Source organism: Lathyrus oleraceus, chromosome 2 (genome assembly GCF_024323335.1).
Source record: "Lathyrus oleraceus cultivar Zhongwan6 chromosome 2, CAAS_Psat_ZW6_1.0, whole genome shotgun sequence".
NCBI lineage: Eukaryota > Viridiplantae > Streptophyta > Magnoliopsida > Fabales > Fabaceae > Lathyrus > Lathyrus oleraceus.
This window is the reverse complement of record NC_066580.1, coordinates 386112324-386123482: the sequence shown is the minus strand read 5'-3', so window position 1 is coordinate 386123482 and position 11159 is coordinate 386112324. Positions and strand designations below refer to the sequence as shown.

The window sequence follows — 11159 nt, the reverse complement described above, 5'->3', positions numbered from 1 at the left end:
TTGGATTTGCCTATTTGGAACATGAAAGGGAGGAAAATTTTACATGGACACTAGAGAAGCTGAAAGATTTGTTCGCATCCGAGAAGTTACTACTGAAGGTTTCGGTGACAGATCGGGAACTTTCATAGATGAATGTTATAGAAGTTGTGTTCCCAAATTCAACTCATTTGTTGTGTTTGTTCCATATTTAAGAAAATATTAGTATGAAGTGTTATGAGTATGTCGAATCTAATAGGCAAGAGCATGTCATGGATCTATGGAACAAAAACATGTATTCAAATAGGATGTTTGAGTTTGGGGAACACTTGAAGCATTTTAAGGTAGCATGTGTTGATATTCCTTTATTTGTTCAGTACGTGCAGGAAACATGATTGACACCGTATAAAGAAATGTTTGTTGTTGCATAAACTAATATAGTCATTCATTTATGGAACACGATAACTAACATGTACATGATTTTTAGGGTTGAGTCTTCTCATTGGAGACTAAAAATCATGTTGACTACTAACCGAGGAGATTTATGCTGAATTTGGGATGTTGTGAACACCATGTTGAAGTTACAACTAGGTTCAATCAGAGTATCATTTCAGAAAATTATTACCAACAATGAGCATCAATATAATACTCCATTTTACTGTAAATTGCACAGGAAGTTAGAAGACGAAGAGATCATGTACAAAACCGATTGGAAGTCAACTATCTAGCCAGTCTTCAAGACAGATTTATTTGTCTCAGTTTCCTGCTTTCTTACATGAGTACATTTATGACATTGTTGATGTGGATCCCAGTGAATATTGTGGTTTCAGTGTTATTGCAGCTTTACTTGGATGGGTGAAGAGTGGTCTTTGGTTCACATGTTGTTAGATGGTAAAGTTTATCAACACCGTCAATTGTATCCCAATGTGTTTTATGACACAGTCTCTAAAGTTAAGAGTTTTTTTGCGAGTAGCTATCTTAGGAGTTCAAGGTCGTGACAAATTGATGATGATTCTTGATATGGATTATATTATTGTTTCTAGATGCAGTGTCATATTGATTTTGTTGTCCAAGAATCTTATCATCATTTTTTTCCACTGGTGTTATCTTCATTCATGACTGCAAGTAGACATCAACTTATTGCAGTTGATTTTGTTAACAACAATCATCGAGTTCATGTGAAGTTGAAACTCGATTCACCATTGTCTTCTATCATTGATCACTGGAAACAAAATTGTAGCAAAGGTGCAAGAGTATGGAAAACATCATATGCGGTATTGATATTATGATATATTTTGCATTATATGTATATATGTTTTATCGTGTTAATTGTGACTGTACAAATACTTTTGATACAAAATGTAAATATTATCGTATTATTTTGCTAAAAATGTCAAAAACTTAATTTGATATTAGACAACACTTGGACGCTGTGCGACACTTCCTCCCTACGAGTTTATCAAATTTCTACCCACCTCTTGTCTTTCTACTACACGTTGATGCCAGAAGAAAAACATGGTATCTTCATATATTACATTCATTGCCAGAACAAGTTGTTATCATTAGTGTCGTCCACAAGGAAAATGACAAATCATTATCACGCAATGTTCGGTTGTTGAAAAAGTGATAATGATGTATGTCTAGTTTTATCAAATGCAAAACATGCCATCAAAGAAAAAGTTCAAGGCTAAAACCATGAACATCATATATACATATGATGTAGATAAAGGTTCAACTAATTAAAAAAAATAGTGAATCTTATACTCATAATTATACAAAATGGAAAAAGTGAGTAGGTTCTATACCCCCACTAAAAAGGAACCACATTCTCTTCCTTTTTGCACATAGAAGGAACAAAACAAAAGCAAAAAGAACAGAAGATTAAGGTGGGGTTTGTTCCTGGATGATTCTTTCTCAAGTGAGATGAGGAAATTACATAAAACACCCATCCTTCATCATGTAGTGGCACAAAATCTCACCCACACTATAAACCACCCATAACTTTTTGCTTAAAAGGTTTATTATTTTTAGTCCCTTAAAGTTACTAGCCATAAAGTAAAAACAAGGGATAGTAACAGAACATAACTACATTTTTTTAATTGAACCACTCCATTTGGGTCAGTGAAGCCACTTCCATTGCCGGTTGAAGATGTTGGACTCATCCCAAACACGTTAGGACCACCTGTGACTGTGCCTGTTCCTGTGCCGGTGCCTGTACCTGTTCCTGTGCCTGTTGGTGTGCCTGTTCCTGTGCCTGTACCTGTTCCTGTTCCTGTTCCTGGTGTTGTACCTACAGGTGTGGTTGGAGTTATGGTGGAAGGTGGTGCTGTGCCTACAGGTGTATTGGTTCCTGGTGTTGTGCCTGTACCTCCTCCTGCATTGCTGCATTTCGAAACCAAATAAGATCAACATATAATGATTTCATATGGACTAATGAACTTCAGGGCCGTCTTTAATTTTTTGGACATTCGGGATAAGTTAGTTACGATTTAACCGTGACAAAACAAATCAGAGTCTTTTTAGTCACGGTTTAACCAACCATGAGAAATTAGTACGGCAATCCGCCCACCTGGCAATCTTAGATTTTTGGAGACTCGGGGCAAATTAGTCACGGTTCAACCGTGACATAACAAACCAGAGCCTTTTTAGCCACGGTTTAACCATGACAAATTTGAGTCATGCACAATAGTCTGCCCACCTAACCGTTGTAAGTTTTTGGAGACTCAGTGCAAGTTAGTCACGTGATAAAACAAATCAAAGTTTTTTCAGCCACGGTTTAACCATGACAAATTTTAAGCCATGTCAGGTAGCTCGCCCATATTAGACGCTCTTAAATATAAACTATATAACATTAAAAATGGTACAATGGCCAAACTTGCATCCAAACACATGCAAATAGATATTCTATATTATTATAGATTTTTTTTCAGTTACAAATTTTGATTACTTTATTACAACATATGAGATCACAGATCTAGGAATAATAAGCATTTGAGAGTGAAGAGTACAAAAATAATTAATAGTGAAACATCCTATTCATGACAGCTAATGTTCAACAAAACAAAAAAAACACAATCATGTCATGGCTTGAATGTAAATTCTGTCTAGAAACAGTGGATACAGCATCAACCCCTCAGAAAATGGCTTTTTGGCTAATCTAAACTTCAAAAGTATTACCAAAAAGATAACATAAAAACACATTAAAAAAATAAATTCATGTTCTTCAGTGCTAATGAAACCTATAGCTACTTTATCAAATGCTAAATTCTAAGTTAAATCTAACTAAATCCAGAACAGCAAACCAATTTGGTTTCACGAAAAGATGGTTTCTAAATGAGTCTAATAGTAATACATTGTGAAAAACAAACGCAACAACTTATCATTAGAATTTCAGAGATGTAATATTAAGGCCAAATCACTAGATAGAAAAAAAGAAAACAGCAAGATCCATGGAGTAGAATGAAGGAACATACCCACTTGAAGGAAAAACACATGTAGTTGTTGAAGCTGTAGATCAGAGAGAAATGAACAAAATTAGTATATAAAAAAGTGATTTTGAAGGATGGTAGAAAATAGAGGATACTTACTAGTAGGTGGAGTTGGACTGGTAACAGCAGAACCAGAAAAATCACAGCTACCTTGAGTTTGACCCTTTTTCTGGAAATAGCTATTAACAGCATAATTGCAGTGATCTTTCACAGTATTGGGTTGAAAACATGATCCAGATTGTAGAATAGGTGAACAATCAGCTCCAGCACCACAAGCATAATCTATTGCCCTTTGAAGATTTTGATCTCCAACACCATCTCTACACACACAATAAAGAGCACCACCTAATAAACAAAAAATATATTAAAAAACAGAAACAAAATTAGTGATTAAACAATATAAAAATCCTATCTTTTCTCCCAAAGAATAAAAGGGGTTAAATGAAATAGACACAAAAATTAACTAAAATCATTAGAAAAGGGGAAAAAAGGGAACTTTTTGAAGAAAAATGGATTTTGCTATATAAAGAGATGTATGACATAATCAAAAGAAAAGCAAGAAATGAAAAAAGTGATGAGATGGATTGGCATAGTTAAAAAGTTTGTTTAACTACTTGAATGAAATAAGCAGAACCAAAATTTAGTAGCTTACTTGAATATCCAGTTAGAGAAAGGAAAAGCACAAAATAAGGCAGAAGAACCATGATTAAGGAAGGTTATGATGTTGTTAGAGAAATCTATTTGATGGAGAAATTGGATCAAGTTCAGAAGGATACTCCAATATGTGGCAGAGAGAGAGAAAGAGAGAGAGAAGAATGAAATTTCTGGACAAGAGATATGTGTGTTGTACAGTTTTCTAGGACTGTTATGTTTGTAATAACGTTATTGTTTGTACTATGTATGTGTATATTTTAATTAATAAAATACATAAAGAGTAACTTGATGTGTGCATAACAGGGAAGAGTGTTATTGGGAATTGTATTAAAGTTGAAGCTTATGTAATACTATACTATATAATATTGTATACGTATGTGACTAGTTTGTCTATATTATATCAAACGGTTCTAAACTCATGTTGGTAACTCAAGTTAGTTTAAAATGGTTTTTGTGTGAAAAGGAAATGGACCACTGCCTCATGGGTCTTGTTGCATTGTATATGGTTGTTTTTGTTGATCTTTTCTTCTAGAGGAGTGAGTTGGCTTAAGAAATGTCTAATACCTAATAGTCTCACTAGTGATCCTAACCATGTATTATGTAACACACAAAACAGACATTAATAGTTCCTATAGTGATTCTACTAACCATGTATTATGTGACACACCAAATAGACATTAATATGTGTTATTTTTGGATCTTGTATACAATCACTAGAAATCATCATGTTTGTGTTTATTGAATCGAAATATAATTTTAATTTCAAAATTTATATTATACAAAAAAAAATTAATTGTTTTAAAACGTGAACCCTTTAAATCGTAGAGTTTTGAGAGGTTGACTTCATGCAATAGCAACTATGATTGATACAAATTCATTTTTGATATCTTGTTTATATGATTGATACAAATTATAATGCAAAAATATTAGTAGTTGAAGGAAACCGATTTAGTAGAATGAAGGTTATTTATCCGAATTTTGTGTTCCAAATAATCAAGTAAGTTCATTTTCTTTTGAAAATAAGAGTTTTCTTAGTACCGATTGAAAATTTTGGATGGTTTTGCGTGAGAAGGAAAATGATGTGGGTGCAAATATGTCGATATTTGATAAGAGTGTTGAATTAAATTTTAAACAAATTAAGAAGGTGTCGTAAAAGAGATTGTAATGTAATGTGTTATATTATTCATATAATAACGAATATATATATATATATATATATATATATATATATATATATATATATATATATATATATATATATATATATATATATATATATATATATATATAAGTTAAACTTATGAATAATGACAAACATAAATAAAAACAATTACAAATATAATTATGTCTAATGACAAAAATATTTTATTCTATCACACCTTAACCATCGGAGAAGGAGATTCACTAACGCTTATACTAATCCAAGAATCACCAAATAGAACTCGAGGTAGGCCTTTGGTGAAAATCATCAAATAGAATACACTATATGTAATGCATTTTATGGAACATAAAAATTTGTCTCACTAAGGAACATCTTCTTCCCGGTCAATCCAAAACCATGGACTATTGACACGGGTGACGGTATCGAATTCAATAATTTGTATATCTCGATCACTAGTTTATATAAGACTTGAATTCAGCATAAGCACGAATGGGGTTTACTCTCGAACACATGATTATTCTCATCAATTTTCATGTGACCGTATCACAATCACAATATGTTCTCATACAAGCTTATTTTATCGCAACTATGACATTGTTCTCCATCCATGCATTTGGCATTCTCGTATATGGGACGAATCATCTCACATGACTACTCGCTCACGGGTACACACCGAGGTACCTCTTACATTCGAGCATCACAACTTAAGTTAATTACCATAACATAAGTTATCTTTACTAATTCCTTTCACCTAGCTATCACTCTAGGTTTATAACTCTCATTCATTATTCATTTAACACATGCACATCATGATATAATACATGAAGCACGCATAAAAATTCATCACCAAATAGGACTTTCGAAACAAAGGTTCCTCACCAAATATCCAACTAATAATTGGAAGATAAGCATGGTTTCTCCCTACCAAAAAAGGTAGACTTCCAATATATCTAACTCACATCTACCGAAGTTACGAATCTCATTTAATGGTGGAAACAGAAAACAACATTTGCATACATGTTAGTTTATAATCACTAACCAATCAATAATCACTACAAGAAAACAACGTTTTAACGCCCTCCAAAACGTTTTAACGCCCGCCAAAAGCCATCGCTAAATGGTAAAAAAAATAGACGTCAATGGCTTAGCGTCGGCTTAGCGTCAATGTCAGGCGGACGCCTCAAGACTGGAAGCTAAGCATAATGAAGAATCGACGATAATCTTGTGTTGGCTTTTGGCAACGCTAGTTGGAAGCTAATGAGCTAGTGAATATGCTAAATAATTAATGTATTATATGTTAGCGACAGGCCTTGGTGACGCAAGTTTGTTATACATGTTTAAACAACACCGATTTTCTACGACGCTAACTTGTTTCATATGTTTATTTAGCATGGGGGTAGGCCGACTCTATGTAAAAAAATTGACCAATTCTTTTAATGTTTCAGAACCCGTTTAAAAACCGCCTTTTTAAGATCTGTTTTCACATATTTATACATAAACAAATATTGTTCTAACATACTAGTATATTTGTTTATGGTTATGTCGCATCCGCGAAAAAACAACCGGCGGGACTCAAATAAAAACACAACACAGAGCCGCCACTGCGCGTTATTTATCCCAAGATAGGGAAAGGAAACGCTCAGAGAAACCTGGAAAGGAAATGGTCTCGCGACCAAAGAGAAAGGGTAAGGGAGTCGGTTACGCAAGGGGAAGGTATTAACACCCCTCACGTCCGTCGTACTCGACGGGATCCACGTTCTAAAATAAAGAATAGGTTGCTAAGACATCACACACACACACAGGGGAACGCAGGTGGGGTTAAGAGAAGGGAGCTCGATAGGACATCGCATCCTATGCCTACATATCTCGTCTGGAACGAGAATCAGAGCCACTGTAGTTCGGCTTACGCACGCCAAACAACACAAAACAACACAAACAAACAAGGGTGGCAAACATGGAGCCCGACAACCACTTGATGGAATTACGTCAGCATCCGAACCAAAACACACTCAAAAGGGCAAACGTGGAGCCCGACAGCCAATCACTGGGCTTACGTCAGCATCCGAACCCAAACATACACAAGAAGATAACAAGCAAACACAAACAAAAAGAAAAAGGTTGCCCGGAGAGGTCTCGCACGACCCCCTGCCTACATACCTCGTCTGGAACGAGGATCAGGGCGATGTAGTTCCCCCTCAAGGGACTGAAAATCTAACCAGAAACCAGGGGAAGACGCACTACCAGGGAGCTGGACTCGAGCCTAGTGTTGTCATGCATCATTACCCTACGTTCAGGTTTCTATCCTACTTGCATAAGCAAACTACTCCTATCCAGGAAAGAAGCAAGCATACAAGCATACAAGCATACATCAAATGAGAACAGGCATCTCAAACAGATATTCACATAGCACCCACTATAACCAAACAAGGGGCTCAATCAATGGGTTTGACTGCCGAAGCGAGTCGTCTGTACAAGCTGTGTTTGCTCTTAACCTTGCCATTACGAGGCTAAGGTGAAGCAGATGAAAAGGTGAAGTGAGGATGAGACCTCACAGCTCTTATCCCTGACCAGGGAGAGCTTCAGACAATGGAGCGTGGGTCCAGAATGGAGGGACCCTTCTACGCTCAAAGACTCTGACTCGATTGTGCAACAGCACAGGATCTTGGGTTTGTGCCCCAATGCATCAACACACAGCAGTGTGAGCAAAGGGACGACACACAGAATAGTGGGGGATAGATTGCATATCCCTAGCTTCCACCAATTGCCTCTTAGAGGACTTCACCTGCTTAGGCACAATATTAAACAATCACAATCATCGCCTCTTAAGGAGGACTTCAGACATTTTGCCCGGCCAAATAACAAACCGGGTCTCCAGACTACATGAAGTCAAGAGGACCTACCTCAAATGGTCTACACAACCAAGCAGCAGCTAGCAAGCAAGTTCTTAAAAGAACTAGAAGCGACTAAATGTACCTGAAAACAATCAAGTATCATCAGTGCTCAGACAGACAACAATAAACAACAAATGTTAATCAGTCAGACTATACAGATAACACACAACAAGGCAAGCTATGAGCTCAAGCTCAAGCTTCACAACCTACAAAACAAATCCCAATTAGTTCTCAACACCAAACACATCCAATTTAATCAACTTGGCTCAATCCCTTTAGGCATTATGCATTTCATCCTGAAAAATCAAGCAAATGTGAGAAACTGGACCTCTAGGCCAAGCCTAGGGTCCAAAAGGGAGAAAAAAGTCTAAACAGCAAAGGATCTCTAACCAAACTCAAATTAATGTCAAACAAAAACAAACACAATTGATCCCATGTTTATATCATTCACCATATCCATTTTATGCACAAAACAATTCAACTTAGGTCAAATGGAACACCAAACATCCAAACAGAACTATTGCATCCAATTCCATATCAAAACAATTCCAAAAATCCTCAAATAATTTACACCTAAACAGGACCTATTCAAGGTATGGCATGTCAAATTTCAGTTCAATTGGGCAAAGAGAACTATGTCAATGAAAATCAACAAAAACAGACACAATTATATGAGCCAAATCACAACATCAACATATGCATTCACTTCAAAAATTCACAAGTCAATGAAAACAGTAAAGAAATGAGTGGGACCAAAAGCATCATGACCTAACATGTGTCTATAACCAGCATACCAAATTTCATATTCATTCAATACCATATGAGCATTTCACACAAGATCTACCAACATATGTCACATAAGCTTGCACATTTGACCAACAGAGATGAAAAATACCAATCAATTTGAAAATGCCACATAAAAATCCAGCAAAATTCACATAGCATCTTAACATGTCAATGAACATCCATGCAAAATTTCACATCATTCTAACAAGTCTAGGTCATGAAAATAAATCCAGCAAGATGACCTAACTAGGTGTGACACAAATTGTCACACCTAGATTCAAAAATTCATAATTCAATCCACAAGTATCCAAAATTCATGAAATTTACATGTAAATAACCATCAACCAGTCTACAACCACCACAAAAATTTTCAAGAATTTCTTTTTGAATATGAGGATTTCACAATGAAAATGGCAAGATGTGTCAAAATTGCATACATGACAAACAACCCTAAGTCAAACTAAAATTTCACCAAGCACAACTTTGAAAAATAAGTCAACAAAATTCTAGAGAGGAAAAGGAAGTCAACAAAAAAATCCACATATTTTTCTGATTATTAAATAATTTTTTTATGAATTTTTTAAGCTTTTTATGATTTTTTAATAATTTTTTAGAATTAAATTAATTAAATGGATTTCATTAATGGCATATCTGTAATTACATGAACAGTACCGCGGGAAACATCCTATTCAAATTTTCAAACAGAATTTCGGATCAAACATGCTATTTATCATCACTTTTGCCCAGCAATACCAAGAACACGCATGAACATGACGAACATCAAAACTTCACAAAAATCCACAATCCACACATGGTTAGAACCGTCTAAGAACAAGGAGTCCAAATATGTCAATGATTTAACCTACAAGTTCCTAAATCCTTTGAATCGATCGAGTTAGGGTTTGGATTCGAAACTTTCAATCAAGATTACATCCTCTACAGTTCATCATTTCCTAAACTAATCACATCACTACGATCTATGTCCTTCACTCTACCAAACACACATAAACATTTGAGAAATCATGACACTCGAAAAAACGATTACCTGGAATGGCAGTGCTAGAATTGATGCTCTTTGCGCGTGTTTTCCATAAACAGTTGAACTAGAAGCTCCAAGCAATTGAATGATGTGATCAGGTTCGAGCGAATCAGCTTCTAATGCCTGAAATCTTGATTCACCATGAATGATGCAAACTTGAACAGTCACGATCTATAGCTCCTTTCCATCCAATTTCCAAAAACAGTGCAAGAAGGTGATGAGAGGAGTATGCAGCAAAAAGAATTTCGAAAATTGAGCAAGAATTGAGGAAGTTTCAAGAGATTGAAGTTCTATGTGTTCTTGAGAGAATGTGATGAATCTTGAGAGTTTTGATCTGATTTTGGGAATGGTGAATTCTGTTAGAGTTAGTTGTGATTAAGAATATATATGCCAGCTTAATCCACACTTTAATTACTCTAATTAATCAAATGGAAAGTGTTTAGCATAATGGTTATTTTCAAGCTAGGGGCAAAAATGTAACTTCACACATAAGCCAATGCCAGCTCATTGACAGCTCACACACTCTCAAAATGACATGTGTGAGCTGTTGCAACTTGTTTCACCTTCATTGGATACATATTTCTCATTTTCCACATGGCATGGCTAATTGTCCAATTTTCAAGTCCATTTTAAAAGTGAGATCTCAAACCATAAGGCTTTGGCATGTTATGAGTATTCCAACCACTTTCAAATACCATTTATGAAGTGTTGCAAAAATCCCCATCCAAAAATTCCAATTATTTCACAAGTTGGACAATTTTGCCCCTGGTTCATTTAACTGTCCAGTTGAAATTTGACTTTTTGCATTGACCATTTTTGAGAAAATCCAATTATGCACCATGAAAGTACATGTCAAATGGAGTTTGTGCATATAAAGAACTTCCAATTTGGACACTCCATGTGGAAGTTATGGCCTCCTGATTATGGGTCATTTCTGAAATTCACTGAGCCATAATTTTCCAACCATACATGGGATTTTCAAGTTCTTGGACATTTTGGAAAGGTGAGAACAAGATCTACAACTTTCATGTTGAACAATTTTTCATTTGAAGCTTCCTTGGACATTTTATTTTGAGGTCAAAAACTTTCCATTTTTGGAAACTTCCATTACAAGTCACTTTCTATTTTTGGCAGTTTTTGTCCTGACTTGATTTTCTCCATTC

The 11159-nt window shown here is 35.4% G+C and overlaps 1 protein-coding gene across 1 annotated transcript; it reads right to left on the bottom strand.

The window, feature by feature from the left end:
* Positions 1-1715: 1715 nt before the first annotated feature.
* LOC127119652 (PLASMODESMATA CALLOSE-BINDING PROTEIN 3) lies at positions 1716-4484 on the bottom strand. Its single transcript, XM_051049925.1, has 4 exons — positions 4117-4484; positions 3564-3809; positions 3450-3483; positions 1716-2358 (listed from the first exon to the last, which is right to left on the bottom strand). Exons 1-4 carry the CDS (start codon positions 4166-4168, stop codon positions 2004-2006), a joined length of 687 nt encoding a protein of 228 aa, XP_050905882.1. The 5' UTR covers positions 4169-4484; the 3' UTR covers positions 1716-2003.
* Between the last annotated feature and the right edge of the window lie 6675 nt (positions 4485-11159).

Excerpts from the sequence above, each read along its gene's own strand:
- LOC127119652 (XM_051049925.1), bottom strand. The coding sequence starts at position 4,168 with ATGGTTCTTCTGCCTTATTTTGTGCTTTTCCTTTCTCTAACTGGATAT. Across the intron at positions 3,810-4,116 it reads TTCTCTAACTGGATATTCAA|GTGGTGCTCTTTATTGTGTG; the intron begins GTAAGCTACTAA and ends TTTGTTTATTAG. Across the intron at positions 2,359-3,449 it reads TGTGTTTTTCCTTCAAGTGG|CAATGCAGGAGGAGGTACAG; the intron begins GTATGTTCCTTC and ends TTCGAAATGCAG.